The sequence below is a fragment of the Carya illinoinensis genome, chromosome 2, assembly GCF_018687715.1.
Source record: "Carya illinoinensis cultivar Pawnee chromosome 2, C.illinoinensisPawnee_v1, whole genome shotgun sequence".
NCBI classification, from domain to species: Eukaryota; Viridiplantae; Streptophyta; class Magnoliopsida; order Fagales; family Juglandaceae; genus Carya; species Carya illinoinensis.
In genome coordinates this window covers 23,439,136-23,458,238 of record NC_056753.1, presented here as the reverse complement: position 1 = coordinate 23,458,238, position 19,103 = coordinate 23,439,136, and the positions used below count along the sequence as shown (strand labels likewise).

Sequence of the window (19,103 nt, the reverse complement as noted above, 5' to 3'; positions counted from 1 at the left end):
TATATAAGATATAATTTATATTTACATTTCATATAGTTTAATAACTATACTATAAGTATTTATTACTATATAGTATATTAGTATAAATATATGAGTTTTAGTATAATATATAAGTATGTAGCATAAGTATAATACTATATAGTAAATTAGTATGAGTGTATTAGCACGTACATAGTAACTATATATAATAACTATGACTAATACAATTGGTATAATATATAAGTATATTTGCATGTACACAGTAACTATAATAACTACTGGTTAGTCTCCTCTAAAACTCTCTCGCTGAGAGGGAATAGGTGGAGTGTGAGTCTTGGTGCTCGTGGAGTGGCTGAGGTAGTTACTTCCCCTTGATCAAAACCTGAAGATTAAGGCGGGAAGAAATGGAGGATTTGGAGATGCAGTGGGATCAATTTAGTCTTACGGAGGAGGAGAACTCGGTAATTGAGATAGGCTCTGTTGATCTAAGTGAAGTTACTAAGAAAGGAGAGTTGTGTGTAGTGTGCAAGTTATGGTCTGATCGGCGAGTGGGGAAGGATATTGTACGTGCTACAATGGCTAAGATTTGGAGAGTTGATAGCTCTTTCACGTTCCAAGAGGTTAGTACAAACCTGTTTGTAATTACCTTTGTATGTAAGGAGGATAAGAACCGAGTGTTAGAAGGGAGGCCTTGGTTGTTTGGTAACTGTCTGCTGGTTCTTAAGCCTCTTGATGGATTCATCCATCCGATGAAAATGAACTTCGATAATGAGTGTTTCTGGATTCAGATGCATAATTTGCCTTTTGTTTGTATGAAAAGTGAGATTGGGAAGAAAATTTGGGAGTCAATAGGGAGGGTTCAAGAGGTTGATGTAAGGGAGGGTGGATCTGAATGGGGTGGTGTTCTAAGAGTGAAGGTAGAATTGAATTTGAAGAAGGCAGTTGCTCGTGGTAGAACTGTGGATGTTTTAGGAAAGAAGCACCTGATCTCTTTAAAATATGAGAAACTACCTAGAATTTGCTTTGATTGTGGTATGATTGTTCATGGGGGGAAAGGTTGTTCTAGTGCAAATGGTAATGGATCAGGGAAACAGTATGGTACTTGGCTCAGAGCCAATTATTCTATGGGGAAGAGAAGTGGTATTCCATTTGATGGGAGGGAGGAGCATGAGGAGAGGAAGGGGAAAATTTATGATGACAATTCAGGGAGGGTGGATGGATTAGATGCTCAAATTGATCCTGTACAAGCTGAAGGATCTATGGAATCGAATAGTAGTGGTGAGATGGTTGGTCTGAAGGTGAGTGGTGTGAAAGAAGTCAATGTTAGTAGTCCTGAGGTGCCATCTGTTATCCGTGGAAAATGTGGTTCTTGTTCTGCCAGTCAGGTGTTTGAGGAAATGCCTACAATGCCTGAAATGCCTGAAATTGTTACCACTGAATGTATGAGAGATCCAAAGCAGATCTGTACAAGGAGTAGTATGCTGAGTGCAGGGGAATCAAAGAAGAAACAATCAGTGATGAAGGTCAGCAGTCAGTTGACAGAGTTAAAACAAAATGAGTCTGAAAGGAATGAGGATGTGGGAGTGGTTAGTAGAGGGAAGTGGAAAAGAAGGGCAAGGTATACAGGTTGCTCAGATGTAAATATGATGCTTGGTAAACGTAATTTGCAGTTAGTTGATGAGGTTGATACTACAAATGAAAATCCTGTGAAAAAAGGGAGGGTGAATGACAGTTATGAGGAAATGGATTCAAAAGTTTTGGCAGTGGCTGTTGTACAGCCCTGCCAATCATTATGAAAATTTTAAGTTGGAATTGCCGAGGGCTTGGGAACCCTCGGACAATTCAAGACCTCTACCTTTTGGTAAAGGATAAGAAGCCCACAATAGTTTTTCTCATGGAGACTAAACTATTAACAAAGAAGTTTGATGCTGTAAAAAAGAAGTTGGGATGTGTTGGCTGTTTTGTAGTGGATGCTAGAGGAAATAGTGGAGGATTGACTCTCTTATGGAATCAAGAGGTTAATCTTGAGGTGCTGAATTTTACTCAACACCACATTAGTGTCTTGGTGATGCATGATGATGGTGTAAGGAAATGGATATTGACTGGATTTTATGGCCATCCAGAGGTCTCTAAAAGAAGTGCAGTTTGGAGTCTATTATCTAGCCTGAAACCTGCAAAGGAGCAAGGGTGGTGTGTGATCGGTGATTTTAATGAAATAATCACACAATCTGAGAAGGTTGGGGGGAGGGAGAGGCCTGAAGGGCAGATGGAAGGGTTCAGACAATGCCTAGAGAACTGCAATCTCTTTGACCTGGGATGGAAGGCCATGAATACCTGGTCGAATCAACACATAGATGACACTTTTACCAAAAAAAGGCTTGATAGGGCTGTTGCTAATCCTTCATGGTTGGAGATCTTTAAAGAAAGGGGGGTAGAGACTTTGATTGCTAGGCAGTCGGATCATAAGCCCATTCTACTCACCTTGATTGAAAACCAACCTTGTATAAGGAATAGAAAGAGACTATTTAGATTTGAGGCAAAATGGAGTTTAGATGAGGAAGGTGGAAGGGTTGTGGAAGATGCATGGGAAAGAACCTTGGAAACAAAAAATTTATTGATCAAGGTTCAAAGGAAGCTGAAAGCATGTAGTGGAGACCTTCTTAGATGGAATTCTCAGAAAGCTAGTGATGGAGAAAAGGAGATATTAAGGCTGTCTGAGAGGTTGAAAATGGAGCAAGCAACTGAGAGTTCTCACAATGTTTCTATTGTGAGGAAATTGCAAAAGGAGTTAGGTCTTCTCCTTGAAAAGGAGGATTTAAAATGGAAACAAAGGGCCAAAAGATCCTGGTATAAACTTGGTGACAAAAATACCAAGTTTTTTCATGAATGTGCCAACCAGAGGAGGAAAAGAATCGCATTAGTGAGATTATAGATGATCAAGGAAGATGTGTGAAAGATCAGAAGGGAATTGAAGAGGTGTTTTTCCAGTACTATAGCAATCTGTCCAGCCCTTCAACAGATGATATAGCTGCTGGTTTATGGGGAATAGAGAGCAAGGTATCTGGTTTAATGAATGAAGAATTGCAGAAGGATTTCACTATGCTAGAAGTTGAGGCAGCACTCAAAGATATGGGACCTTTGAAATCTCCTGGACCAGATGGCTTTGGAGCATGCTTATATCAGAATTACTGGAGTACTATTGGAGAGGAGGTATGTCAAGCTGTTTTATCCTTCTTAAATGAAAAATCTGGGTTGGATGGGTCCATTAATTTTACTCATATTGCTTTAATTCCCAAAATTGATAAACCTGTTATAGCTAGTGACTTTCGGCCTATAAGCCTATGTAATGTTTTGTATAAATTAGTGTCAAAAGTCTTAGCTAATAGGTTAAAGAAAGTGCTGCCAGTGATCATCTCAAAGAACCAAAGTGCATTCCTCCCTGGAAGATTAATTACAGACAATGTAATGGTTGCATATGAGGCTTTGCATACCATGAAAACAAGGCAAAAAGGAAGGATTGGTAGCATGGCATTGAAGTTGGATATCTCAAAGGCATATGATAGAATTGAGTGGGGTTTCTTGGAGGCCATAATGAGGAAGCTTGGCTTTGGTGAAAGGTGGATTAGATTGGTGATGGTGTGTGTTACTTCTGTAACATATTCTGTGTTGGTTAATGGGCAGCCATGTTGCACTATCAAGCCTTCTAGGGGAATACGCCAAGGAGACCCTATTTCCCCATACTTGTTCATCCTTTGTGCTGAGGGCTTTAGCTCACTTGTTGACATGGGTGAAAGGAGGGGTGATATAAGTGGTGTTGCTGTAACCAGAGGAGGTATAAGAGTAAATCATTTACTCTTTGCTGATGACTCTGTCATTTTTGGGAGGGCCAAGTTGTCTGAGTGGTTTAAGATTCAAGATCTACTCAGTATATATGAGAGGGCTTCAAGACAGAGTCTAAACAGGCAGAAAACTACAATTTTCTTTAGCTCCAACACACCAATGTCAGTAAGGAGACAGATTCAGCAAGTTGCAGGAGTTGCTACCTGTGGCAATTTTGAAAAATACCTTGGTCTTCCTTCTATTGTAGGCAGATCAAGGTATAATACTTTTAGGATTTTAAAAGAAAGAGTTTGGAATAAGGTGAATAACTGGAAGAATACATTCCTTTCACAGGCAGGGAAGGAAATACTCTTGAAAGCTGTTGTCCAAGCAATCCCAACGTATTCAATGAGTGTCTTCATGCTTCCAAGGAGATTGTGTAAAGAAATTGTTGTAGTTATGGCCAAATTCTGGTGGGGACATATGCAAAATGATAGAAGAATCCATTGGAGGGGTTGGTCAAGGATGGGAGATTCAAAGAAAAGAGGAGGGTTGGGTTTTAGGGAACTTGAGAGCTTTAATAAAGCTATGTTGGCTAAACAAGTGTGGAGGATGTTGAATAATCCCTCTTCTTTGGTTGCAAGGGTTATGAAGGAGAAATATTTTAAAAGAGAGAACTTGTTGGAAGCTAGATTGGGTCGTGGTCCTTCATTGATATGGAGGAGTCTGTGGTCCTCTATGAGCTTGATTAAGTCTGGTCTGATTTGGCAAGTTGGGAGGGGCAATAAAATTAAGGTTTGGAAGGACAAATGGATTCCATCATCCTCTTTTCATATGGTGTCCTCTCCAGTGAATTTATTAGATGAAGATGCTTGTGTTAACCAACTCATTGATGGGTATACAGGCCATTGGAAGACAGAGTTGATTTCTAAAGTTTTCAGTGCAGAAGATGCTGAAGCTATCTGCTGCATTCCTCTTAGTAGGATGGGATCTGAAGACAGAATGAAGTGGGGCTTCTCAAGTAATGGTCTGTTTTCTGTAAGGAGTGCTTATCATCTTGAGCATGCGAGGGTAATAGCTGAAAAGGGGGAAAGTTCAAATGTGGTTGAAAATGAATTTGGTTGGAAATCAATATGGAAGTTAAAAGTGCAGGGAGTGGTAAAACATTTTCTGTGGAAGGCCTGTCATGACCTGCTACCAACCAGAATGAATTTGGTTAAGAGAAAAATTATTGATAGTAGCTTGTGCCCAATATGTGAGAGGGAAGAGGAGTCAACTGTACATGCTTTGTGGAGTTGCCCATCTGCATCATATGTGTGGGCAGAGAATGACAGTCCTGTCAAGAAATGGGCATGTTCAGTAGTGAACTTCATGGAACTCTGGAAGAAGCTGAATTATTGTTTGGAGGAGGAGAAGGTTGGTTTGGTGGCCTGCACTTTGAGGAGAATATGGCTGAGAAGAAATGCAGTTATATTTGAAAAGAATTTTGAATGTCCGAAAGTATTAACTAGTATTGCTCAACAGAATTTTGCTGAATTCAGTGAAGCAAATTCTGGTCCCAAGTCTGCTCAGGTTAATAGAAGTTATGCTAGATGGAAGAAGCCCGATGTGTTGGTCTGTAAATTTAATTGGGATGCTGCCATTGATGCTACTAAGAAGAGGGTGGGAGTTGGGATCATAGTGAGGGACTCGGATGGGGAAATTCTAGCTTGCCTGTGCTTAAGTGTGAATTATTTGCTGAAACCTGCTTGTGCCGAGGCATATGCTTTGAGAAGGGCTATGTTTTTTTGCTTGGAGTTGGGCTGTACAGATGCTGTTTTTGAAGGTGATTCCCTGATGGTGGTTAAGGCTGCCAATGGTGAAGATGAAATGAGTACAGATTATAGTGTTATAATTGAAGATACTAGGAAAATGCTTAACAACAATGGGAGGTGGTCTGTAAAGTTTACTCATAGGGAAGCTAATAATGTAGCTCATATGCTAGTCAAATTGGCTCTTGATTGTAGTGATGAAATTGTATGGATTGAGGAGGGTCCTCCACAGATTAAAAATTCTGTGTTGAAGGAAAAATATTGTAATGATTGATTGTTTGTTAATGAAATATGTAGGGGCCTTTTGGCTCTTACTTGTTCCTTTCAAAAAAAAAAAAAAAAAAAACCTATAATAACTATGAGTAATACTATTAGTATAAGTATATATCATAGTGATATATAAGTATTAGTATTATATATAAGTATATTATTACGTATCAGTATAAGTATATAGTATTAGTATAAGTATATATATAAGTGACTTAGTACATAGTAAATAATGTAGATAAACTATAAGTATTAATAGTTATAGTATAAGTATTACTAGTATACTAGTTACAATACCACTATAAGTATTATTAGTATAGTTATAACTAGTTATATATAATTACTATAGTTATACTATAGTTACTAATATAATTTATAATATTCTTATAATATATAAATCCAATCTATTATACTATATAATATCCTTATAATATACAATAGTATATTATTATATATAGTATATAATATAGTATTATAGTATACTATATATAATATAGTGCTTTGTGAAATATACTCATATAATATATTTTACTATTATATAGTAATGTATTAGAATAAATATATAAGGTCTAAAATATTAGATATATAATATAATATAATATATTAGTTAATATATAGTAATACATAGTAATATTAATAAAATAGTGTATATACGTTTGAACGATACTATAAAAATTTCGACTGGCAACTATAACGTTCGAACGGGAGGATAAACCATTCAAATGGTACTGACTATAAGAGCACCCAGCACCGCGAATAACTAATTTCCATTCAAAACCAAAAAACATTCAAACGATAGTCGTATGGCTGCCATTTCCCGCCGTATCACCGTCACTGTCCATCAATAGTACCACTATTCAAAAGGTACATTTTGAAAATATATATCTCAATGTTTTTTTTTTGTCATTTTTTTATTATTGTTTATAATTTACATTAAAATTATTTTAAATTTAGATTTAGTACTCTAGCGTTGCAAAACACAAGAAATGCTTTTATAGACATTTCGATAGACATTTCAGCCTTGTGTATGTGTTATTTTGTTGAAGAAACAAAAGGTCGATTCCTTTTGTTTCGATGGCCATTGACTTGACTCAACCATTGCTGAGCTCGATCCGGTTGTTATTCGAACTATTAGAACCCAAGGGTCATTCGTGGGAACGGTGTCATTACAATTTGAATGCCTATATCAAAAATCATTCGAATGTGTTTATACCATTCGAACAATTAGAAACCAAAGATCATTCATAAGAATGGTTTAATTACCATTTGAATGCTTATGCAAAACCATTTAAACGTCTTTATACCCGTCGAATGATTAGAAACCAAAGGTCATTCGTGAGAACGGTATAATTACCGTTCGAATGCCTATCCATAACCCTTCAAACATCTTTATACCTGTCGAACGATTATAAACCAAAGGTCATTTGCAAGAACAATGTTATTACTATTTGAATACCTATATCCAAAACAATTTGAACGTGTTCACATTGTTTGAACAATTAGAACCCAAAGGTCATTAGTGAGAACGGGGTCATTATTGTTCGAATGCCTATATCCAAAACAGTTCAAACAAGTTTATACTGTTTGAACAATTAGAACCCAAGGTCATTTGTTAGAACGGTATCATTACCGTTCAAATGCCTCAATACAAAACCGTTAGAGCGTGTTTAGACCATGCGAATGATTATATCCATACCCATTCGAACGTAAGATAGAATGTTCAAACGATAAAAACAGAAAACAAATTTAAATTGTTTCATTAATTATATAATTTTATAATTGTTTTGTAAATTATATTTTGTAATTAATCCTTTTAATTTTATTATTTAAATTTCAGGTTGAAATATTTGCTAGGGGAAGGTCAAAGTGTGCTAGACCAAGGGAAGGAGGTTCTTCTAGTAGTACGGTCTATACATTCCTAAGCCGTAAAACTTCATTAGAATGTTAGGTCAAGATCGACGATTTTCAAGATCTTCTCTTTGACAGCCGCTCATTGACGTCAGTGTTCGTGGAGCACAGTTGGTCACTAGTTCTGGACCAAAGGGACGAGGCATTCCTGTTCTTGGCATATATTGATATCGTAACTGACTTTTATAGAGGGCTCAATGCCTCTGGTCAGGATGTTGATTGTAATTATATTATCAACATATGAGGTATTTCATTCCCCTTCTTGGTAGACATACTTTCCGATTTTATCGGCATGGCACATTTGGGGATTGCATATCCAAACGTGGTGCATAGGGAGTCTGCAACTAATGAGGAGACAGTTGACGATGAGGGCACTGATATTGATGGACTAGATGGCCTCTCAGATGCTGAGGTGTATAGGTTGGTTGTTGGTTCAGATGCCTCTCCTTATGATGGGATGTAGAGCGTTAAACAAGTTCATTTATCAGATTTTTTCAAGATTATGAACTTAATCATCGCCCACAACATTGACCCACGATAGCATGAGACAAAGGTTAGCATGGACAGGTCGAGATTTATGATACGCGTCGCTCGTATGATGCCTATCGACCTAGTGGTTTATGTATTTATTAGGATGCGATCAGAGGTTTCATACATTATGATAGATATTTTGCCGTTTGGCCTCTTGATCACACAATTCTTATTATCAGTTGGGTTCTACCTGATGTTGATGAGCATATCTGAGAGCCGATTGGATCTATCAACTCCTCCACACTGTCATGGAGCACAGGGCACTCGAGACTTCATATCGTGCTCCTACAAAGTTGGTCAATACTCAGATCAGAGATGCATACCCAACTTATCATGGAGTATTAGCTGGTAAGACATCTACACAACTTGAGGCATCACACAATGTTACTTCTGATCAAATTAATGATACAGTGCATCGGGAGATCTAGACTGCCTTATCTGGCTTATGTACAGAGATCACGGGTGCCATTTTTGAGTTAGCTATGAATTAGGCCTGAAAACCGACCTCTTCGGTTCGGTACTGTGCCGAACCGACCACCATTTTCCCCTAATTTTGCCGACCGAGAATCGACCGTTCAAGGGCTGGAACCGGCCGGAACCGATTCCGGCCGGTTCACGGTCGGTTCACCGATTTGGGCCGGTTTGGGCCAATGTTTTGGGCCCCTTTTCATAAGGCTTTTTTTGCTCATTTCAAAGTTTTGGGCTTTTTCTACTCAATCTAGTGAATTTATTAGTCAATATTCACAATATTTTAAATTTTTCTTCTTGTATTTTTAAAATTCATTACTAGTTTAAAACAATAAAAATAATATTGTTTTAGAAACTAATAATAGTAACTAGTAAGTAGTAATTACTAAATAATACTTTAAAATCTAATAAGTTAGTTAATAACTAACTACTAAGTAATCAATAAAAGTATCCACTAAATGAGTAGATGTTTAATGCAAATACAAATACAAACCAACACAAATTGTTTTAAGTAATAAACAAGCAACTAACACAAATTAAACATTAAAATCTTGGATCTTTAATTCTTCATTCCATATTCGAAAAGTCTTCAATCTTCAATAGTTGTGACGCCTGATTGTGCTCCCATTTCTATATAAATATGAAAAAAAAATTAAGATTAAACATCAAATATTAATAAATTTGGATAATCAATAAATAAATGAAATTAACTTATAAAAATAAATTAATATTGAATGAATACATTACCAAATTCCACTACAAAACTCTCCACATTATCCATGGCCTCTCGAAGATCAATTGGCGCCGACGGATGTCGTAACCAATTTTGAGTACAAATAAGTGCCTCAACTGTTTTCGGAGCCAATGAACTCCGAAACTGATCAAGTACACGCCCTCCTGTACTAAATGCTGACTCTGAATCAACAGTGGAAACAAGCATGGCTAACAAATCTCGTGAAATCCTTGCAATTATAGGATAATTAACCTCATTCTGTCTCCACCAGATCAACAAATCAAAAGATGAACTGAGTGCCTCACAACCATCTGATAAATATCGATCCACCTCTGTTTTAGCAGCAGCTGATTCAATCTTGTTATCTGGCTCATACCAATCCATATACAATTGTGACTCTTCTTCACTTTCTACTGAGGGTATAGATGTCGAAGCGGGCACATGTTCTCGACTACTCGAAGTAGAACCAAATGTAGCATTATACTCATCGTATAAGTCGAATAGTAACTACCTCACACTAGACACCAAATGTAATCCTCGAGTCTCATCATAAATTTTTCTCAAGTTGCGGGTGAGAAGGCCTAACTTATTTCGAGGATCAAGCACAACGGCAACCAACAACAACAAGTTCAGCTTATCCAATGAACCCCAATACTTATCATATTTCGTTCTCATGCTTATGGTCATGTTCATCAAACAACTATTAGAACTCTGACTCAGCCTAACCAATTCTTTTTGGAGCATGCAAATCTCCACAAAACTTGTATTTGCCGTGACATAAAGGTACCCAGAAAAGCGACAAGTGGCATCATAGAACATCTTCAAAAATTTCACAAAAACCCGCACTGTCTCCCACTCATCAGCTCTAGGAGGCCCTATGTGTCCCTCATTAAAGTAAGATAGAAAATTGTAATCCTCACTCTCCATCCGCCTAAAAGCCTTTTCAAATTTCTCAGCCGCATCCAACATCATGAAAGTTGAATTCCATCGGGTTTGCACATCAAGACACAACAATTTTTTACAATCAATTTTTTCTTTTTCTGCACACTTCTTAAACTTGTCTAATCTAGCAGGGGAGAAGCGCACTATCTAACTGCATTTCTAACCATTGTGATGGCGTCATTACACTCCTTCAAACCCTCATTCACGACAAGATTTAAAATGTGAGCACAACATCTCAAGTGCATGTACTTCCCACCCAACACATTCCCCGTCAAAAAATGCTTCAAGTAAGAAATTACAGTATCATTTGAGCTAGCATTATCAACAGTCACAGTAAATATCTTATCAATGCCCCAATCAAGGAGGCACGATTCAATATATTTTCCAATTGTATCCCCTCGATGATTAGGGATCAAACAAAAATTAATGATTTTTTTCTTCAACTTCCAATCATTATCAATGAAATGGGCAGTTAGGCACATATAATTCAAATTTTATATCGATGTCCATGTATCAGTAGTCAATGAAACTCTCATCTCCCCGTCTTTAAACAACTTTCTAAGCTTGGCCTTTTCAAATGTAAACAATTTCATACAGTCTCTTGCAACCGTAACACGGCATGGCACTTTAAATTTTGGTTCAAGTAACCAAACCAACTTCTTAAATCCTTGTCCTTCAACAATTCTAAATGGCAATTCATCAATAATTACCATTTTCGCAATGGCCTATCACTCTCTCCAACTTCCTCACCCGCCAATGTTTGTTGATATCTATCTAGAGGCCCGCATTTATGAGGATTTCTTGGACATGCAGATAAGTGGTTTTGCATAGTTGAAGTCCCATTTCTCTTTGAGTGGCAAGCATAAATCTTGCCACAATAGTTACACTTAGCCTTCGGATCATCTACGGGACAACCCTCAACTTTAGTAAAATGATCTCAAACAACTAACGGGTCCTTCCCCTTCCGTTTTCTAGGAAGTGGACAAGTACTACTAGGGGCACTTGAAGGTTTTGGTGTTTGGGTCTCTCCCAAATTTACGGTTTGTTCATCATTATCAAGATCAATTGGAGTTGATGAGGAATCCATCTAACATATGAAACATTAATTTCAAAATTAATTAAGAAACATATATATCATTCACGGCACCAACAAAATAATATATTCAGGTTCATGCAATTAGAGATAACTAAGAGAAACTAATTATTTAGTTCTCTTGATCTGCATCATATAGTTTTTCTTTTCCTTTTATCCATCTTTTTGTCTTGTTTTTATCAATGTTAAAAAATTTATCTGCAGCGCACACTTTTATTAATTGTTTCATTTTAATTATGCTTCATGATTATTTGGTAGGATAAGTATGTCAGACTCCGCCTATCAAAAATCTCAAAAAAGAACAAAAATCAAACACATGTATAGCACACTCTAGAATAATAGAACGATAAACAATATTTAAACTTCAAGACTTACCATCTAGGATTAGTTATGAAGTTGCACTTAATCGTTTTCTTTCAAACTTGTGCTCATCTTATAGACAACTTAATTTATATAGATATATATTCTAACATAACCCTTAATTTGTGGCGAACGGTCCATCTTGCACTGCACCATGCGGATACCACTCCTAAATTATATAAATAATTGTTTATGCATGTATCAATACTCTTTTTAAAATTAATTTAATTCTCAAATTTTCTACAAAATTATATAAAAAAAAAGTTATAACAATCTTATTTCTAGAAATCATCAAAAAATAATATTGGGAGTATATCATTACTCCTTTATTTCTTAATCGGATTTAGCAAAGAAAAAGGGTTATAATTATCATGAGCTAGCCCTCCAAATGCAATCTTAATTATAATCAGTAGCTTTCCATATTTATTGGTTAATATTCCATGAGTACTATAGATAATTAGTCAGTGATGGATTCTATGTCAAGGCTTAGTGGCTTACTAATTACTATGCTGCTTTACTCAAGAAATAACAAGATCGTAGCATGTCCGATGCAAAATAAACACTAATTGATCTTCAAGATTGAACAAAATTTGGAACACTAAAAATATATATTAATGTCCGATGCAAAATAAACACTAAAAATAAACATTAATCTAAAAAAATAAACACTAATTGATCTTCGAGAACCAACAAAAGTTGGAACACTAAAAATATATATATATATTTTTTATAAATACACTAAAAATAATATATATATATATATACTAAAAATACACTAAAGATTAATACTAAAGATACTAAACAAAATACACTAAAAATATATATATATATATATATATGTCCGATGCAAAATAAAAACTAAAAATAAACATTAATCTAAACATTAATCCAACATTCCAACTTAGTAAAATGTAAATAGCAAGATCCTATAAAAAAAAAAAAAAAACTTACATTACTTAGTAACTTACACTGATAGAGGAAGCCGGAAGGTGCGTCGCACTGTCGAGCAGAGGCTGGGAAACCGAGAGAGGGCCAGACGCAGGGAGCTAAGCAGTGACCGGGAGAGGGCCAGACGCAGGGAGAACGGGAGAAGCCGAGAAGCGATCGGCAGCCGTATGGACTGGGAAGATAGTTTCTGTTTTTAGAAACTGGGAAGGGCAGACGGAAATGGAAACTCGAAGGGGAAGGGGGGTATTTTACCCTAATACCAAACGGCGCCGTTTGGCTTAAGCCAAACGGTGCCGTTTATATTTAAACGTAATAATTTAAGAAGTCAGAAAACGACGCCGTTTCAATTATTTAAGTGAAACGGCGTCGTTTTTATATGTATAAAAATGAAAAAAAAATATAACTGAAACGGTCGGTCAGTTTATCGGTTTATTTAGACCTGAACCGCACGCCGAACCGACCGATGCCGGTTCATGATAATTTCCCTCGACTGCCGATCGGTTCTTGGCCGGTTCCGACGTGCTGAGGTCGGTTTCGGTCGGTCTGGGGCGGTTTATCGGTTTTCTGTACACCCCTACTGTGAATGTTGATCACATGTCTCGGACTCATGAGACAATATCTACTCGATTGGTGCAGATAGATGCAATCCAGGATGTCCTCAAAGAGTTGGCCGGGAAATAGTATTCTATATTTTTCATTTGTATTTTATTTTATTTTTAGTACAGACAATATTTGATGTTTTGTAAGTTTAATTAATCATGCATTATATTTTTTTTATAAATTAATTGTTGATTACTATTATTATTTCTTTAATTGATTAAATTAGTGTATCCATTCGAACGTTTCACTATACACCATTTGAACTTGGTTAAGTACATGTTCGAACAGTGTAGAGTGATATTTGAACATTAAATTAGTTTCCCACTCTTTAACCTACCAATTTTTCCATCTCCTTAAATAATTATTTAATTAGGGACAAAATTTATCGTCCCTAGCTATACAATTCGAACATGTTCGAACGGTTTGCATGTTTCATCATTTTTTTGGGTATGAAATCAAAATTCCATCCCTAAATCTTACTTTTTGGGACGATTTTCATTTCATTCCAAATAAAATTGTCCCGATAGCACAAAATTCTTGTAGTGATGGGTTGAGATTCCATCGTGTATAACGGTTACAAAATATGCTTATAAGGTTTAATTGAGAGAGAAAGACAAGTTGAAAAGTCCTCTTAAGGGACAGCAAATTTGTCTTACCACAAATACATGGGCATCCGTACAAATTTTAATTACATGTATCTTACCACACATTTTATTGATAAGGATTGAAAAATACACAAAAGAATTATCAACTTTTGTAAGGTGGAAAACCATTAGAGTGAGACACTCGGTAAAAAAATTGAAATGTGTTTGTTTGAATGGGGGAGACAAAAAATATTTACAATTACACTCTATTATGGAAGTTGGAGAGTGTTGGAGAAGAGGATAGTGAGGATGATGATGACAGTAATAGTGAGTTGAGTAAGGGAGTGCCATCAAAGTTAGAGCCTCCAAACAATGATGATTGAGATAAGAATAGTTTGTTTGTAAAGTTTCTTAAAACCTGACTCACTTAAAAATGAGTAGTACAAAGGTTATCCAAAGTACAGAAGGATGTTGTATAATAATTAGGAATAAAATTTCTAGATCGTCTCCTCATGAAACGTTGTTTAAAATCAAACTCGTGTAAGGTAAAAATATTTACAAAGAGAAAATCAAAGTGGTGATATGTAGAATGAGTGGAAGAGTGCAACGTAAATGAAAATGGCACTAATCATGGACTAGATTTATATTTTTGAATTTTTTAGCGTCGAAATAGAATAAAAAAGACTAACAATCAAAATTAACAAATAAGGAATCAATCAACCTAAATAATCTTAATTAATCTGAAAATTAAATAATAAAACTGAAATTATTTAAGTCCTAATTAACCTTGAATCAATCTAAAATGTAATGGAACTAAGAGATTAATAAAACTAGCCAAGAACTAAGCTAAATCAGAAGATAATTGAAAAAATATGAGCTGAAAATTGAAAAACTCTAAAATCAAGATTTTAGGATTCATCCTTATATTCAAATCACAAAATTCTCAAAATTATTTCATAACAATTATAATCACTGTTAAACAGAAGCTTAAAAGAGCAAGAAAAACAACTACATCAAAATTAAATATACAAGAAATAGAATACCTAAAGCCAAATGATTCTAACTTAAAAGGCTAAAAAAAATACACCGTAAACTGCAAACTAAAATTAAATAAAAAGTAGCAATTGGAAAGAACGGGCCAGATGAATAGAGATGAAGGCGGCAAGTAATGAAGGATGTTAGACAACATCAGTTGGACCCCGAGGAGTTCTTCAAGTGGCGCTGCTGTGTTCCTTAGCAAAAAAAGAAAAAAAAAATCGTCCTATGTTCTGCTGTGTTATCTCCCCTCTCAAGACTCTAGTGTCCAAAATAATAATCATCCATACTTCCGTGTCGTTCCCTTCGTAAAACTGAAGGCCCACATGCATAAAACTATTGGATTTTATTTTTTCAAATGTCAAATCGTGTTGCTGTTTCTCTCCAAACTCCCCCCCCCCCGGTGCTACATCACAACTTTTCATCAAAACCCAAAAATAGCTTGGGTCCCGTGTGCCTTCTTTTGTCAAAATACCCCTTAATGCCAGGCTATCGAATAATGTCTGCTATGTTGCGTTTCGTGAGGAGCCAAACTATGTAGTTTTTTTTTTCTAATGTTGTGTGTTTCTTGGCCTAAAAAAATTGAAATTAGAAAAAATAATAAATAAAATAAAATAAAAGAATAAATAAATAAAATATGTTGTGCATGTAAAGAAATATTGCTCAATTAAATCACAAGTTTTAAAATTAAGCATAAACCATACTATTAACTAATTTAAATCACAACTCGGATTAATGAATCTTAACCATTTTTTCATCTAAAACTAATAATAAAATAATGAAATAATTCAAATATATGGATTTTAGATGTATAAAATATGTAATAATTTAACTCAATCATGGCATTGAAGTTAGGGCCTCTAAACAACGACGATTGAGATAAGAGTAGGTTGTTTGTAAAGTTTCTTAAACTTTTTTATGATACAAACTTGCGTTTCTCAGGTTCCAATTATGTCACTTGAAATTCTTTTTTCATGGAGCTAAAGATAATTTAATATGCAATTAATATGGAATGTGTGGAAGGGCCACATAATTTGAGGTCAATGACATGTAATTTGAGGTCTAGATTTGAAAAGTATTGGTGTAATTTTGGAAAAATTAATTATTTGGTGTATGTTGGGTTGGATTTTGATCCTCGATATAAATTGCAATATCTTAAATTTTGTTACGAAAAAATGTATGTTGATAATAATTTGATTATTGTTATGTTGGTGGACCAGGTTAAAGATGCCTTGACTCTTTTATAAAATAGTTATTGCAAAAATGACGGAAGTGATGTTGAGGCACAAGTTCAAACCATAAGCCAATCAAGCGAGGGAGGGACTAGTATGACAAGTTTAACTACTTGGGTAGAAGATATGAAGTCATTTAAGTTAGCTCAATTCAAGAAACTTTTGGAGTTAGAAAACTCTTTGGAAAGTAAATCCAAAATGGAAATGTTTTTGTCTGAAAAATAAAGAAAATGATACTAAATTCAACTTATTGACTTGGTGGAAGATTTACTCCATTAGATACTGCGTGTTTTCAAAAGTTGCGTGAAATGTTCTTGTAGTTGCAATATCTACAGTGGCCTCAGAGTCTACATAGCAGAGCAAGTACTTGATTCTTTTTGCAGTAGGTTTTCACCAATTATGGTAGAAGCCCTAATTTGTGCACAAAATTAGCTTCATTTTTCTTTCACCCCAATTAACATTCGCAGTTTAATGAATGATATTGATGATTTTGAAAACTTTGGTACAAATATATAGCCCCTTGCACCTTTTTTTTAGTGTCACTATCCAGTATATAATATTTGTAGATTTTTTTTAATTATTATGCTTCAAATTTCCTTTTCTTTTCCCATTAGTGTAGAGCTCATGGAAGAAGTTTGAAGTTTTTCAAAACCTGTTTTAATTGTTGAAGATGATTAAGGCGCTTCATCTTTTTACAATTCTTTCCTCTCATTTTTTTTTTTTTTTTCCATTTCATGTAATCAATAACTTGTAATTGGAATTGACGGTTCTATGATTTATTTGAATAAAATTGCAAGGTTTATTTGAATGGACTATTGGAGTTAGCGCATAAGGGCCGGTTGTATTTTTGTAATCCTTGTTTACTCTAGATTCTTGGTAATATATTTTTGTTTTTGTGTAGTCTAGACTCTTGATAATGTATTTTTATTTTGTAATTTGGACACTTGAAGAGATTGTACGTTACTACTGTATTTCCATATTTATTTTGTAATTTGTTGGTGAAAGTGCAGTCCTATAATTATGTTGGGTTGGTTCTTGAAACAATGTTTTATTTTACTGAAATAATATTTATTTTGCAGAATTTATTTCGCTGAAACGGTGTTTATTTTGCTTAAACAATATTTATTTTACTGAATTTATTTTGTTCAAAAAAAACAAATTAGACCAAACTGGATTCGAACCACGCGATAAGGGGTGCAACTACTGCAATATTGATTAATTTTCAATTTTTAAAACCAATATATACCAACTCGATTATAAAATATGCCAAAATCGAACTCAGTTACACCCCTTACGTTAAGCATCTTATAATTGATTAGGGATATAATAATAATTAAGATGATTAACTAAATCGTCAGCTGCCTATGAAATTAAGTAGATTATAATTATTAGGCAATTCCCACTAAACTTCCATATTACTGATCCATGATGTTTCGTTGTGTTCTTATCATCCTTTGACTAATGCTCCATTAATTAATTAATTAATTAATAAGGCATAAAATAAAGAAAAATAGTAATGCATGTTTAATTGGTTGAACAATTAATTAATAATCGCCGGGCATTATACGATCTAGTTTCAGTACTAAATATTAGCACTAATTTCTTCACCATTATTAATGTACCATGTTCAGGAAGTGGGCTTCGTACCGCGTGGAAAACCCAAATAAATTCCTCATGAGTGGCTGCAGAACGGAACGTACGGATCGAGTTATAAATAATTATATTATATATATATATATACACGTTAATGATCTCACTCCTAGCTATATATGCATGATCTACTTTAATATGAAAATGTAATATATTTTTCTCGAGAGATGGTCAACGTCTGAGTCAGATTAGGTAAAGCTAGCTAGCTATGTAAATATAAAGATCAGTGGTCGACGAAAAAAAAAATAGCTAGAATTCATAATAATGTCTAGCTAGCACACATGCAATTTCTAAGTGATGTAACTTATTAATTTACATTGTATTGTGTATATATATCTATACCCAAATGAGGAAAATGCAGATCATAGGAGAAGTTAGGTTTGAACATGCATGCATGAAACCTGCAGGCCGCACTACAATAGAAATCTCCTTTTCCCGAAAATAATTTAGTCTCAATTACTCCCATTTCCTGCCAGAATAAGCTATTTTTGGCATATTCAAGTCCTAGCAGAGTCACCAGAAATAACTGGCCCAAGATGCTATTAGTTCTTGCGAGACTTTGCAATGTCCGAAATTATGACTATTTCTGACATCACCGAATCGTTAGAAAAGCTGACTTTCTCCCAGCAATTTAACACCAGAAATATTATATTCTTATATGTTAGTATATTGGAAACTAGTATTTCTAAGGAGTGTAACCAGCCGGAAATAGAAGTTTCCTACGACGTGTAGGTCATCCCAAATAAGTTATTCTGGTAATTTTGTCTTCTCGAAATAGTAATTCCCGTATTAGAAAGTTACCCGAAATAGCAATTTCTCGTGTTATTCATCACATGAGATGATCATTTGGGACAAAATAATTCCTCGGAAATATGATATACCTATATATGTATTGGTAAGAAAAGTTGATAAATAGTAATGAAAGCAACTATTTTTTCCGTAGTATCGGTTTGCCAGAATAACTCAATTTGGACATAAATTGAGCTTCACAGCTTTTGGTTAATACCTAAGGAATCCATTTGTCCCAAACAAATGCTCCACTGGCATTTGTATATTGTCCCAAATCAGGGGTCCTACCATTTCTATTTATCGTTTTCTGGAGACGATAAATAATAGGGGTAAAGGTATTATTATTATTATTAT

The 19,103-nt window shown here is 35.0% G+C and overlaps 1 protein-coding gene across 1 annotated transcript; it reads left to right on the top strand.

Moving 5' to 3' along the window:
* Positions 1 to 1,873: 1,873 nt before the first annotated feature.
* Positions 1,874 to 8,247, top strand: LOC122301804. The gene is made up of 5 exons (XM_043113181.1): positions 1,874 to 2,771; positions 2,879 to 5,814; positions 7,714 to 7,782; positions 7,825 to 8,005; positions 8,054 to 8,247. Exons 1-5 carry the CDS (start codon positions 1,874 to 1,876, stop codon positions 8,245 to 8,247), a joined length of 4,278 nt encoding a protein of 1,425 aa, XP_042969115.1.
* Positions 8,248 to 19,103: the final 10,856 nt, after the last annotated feature.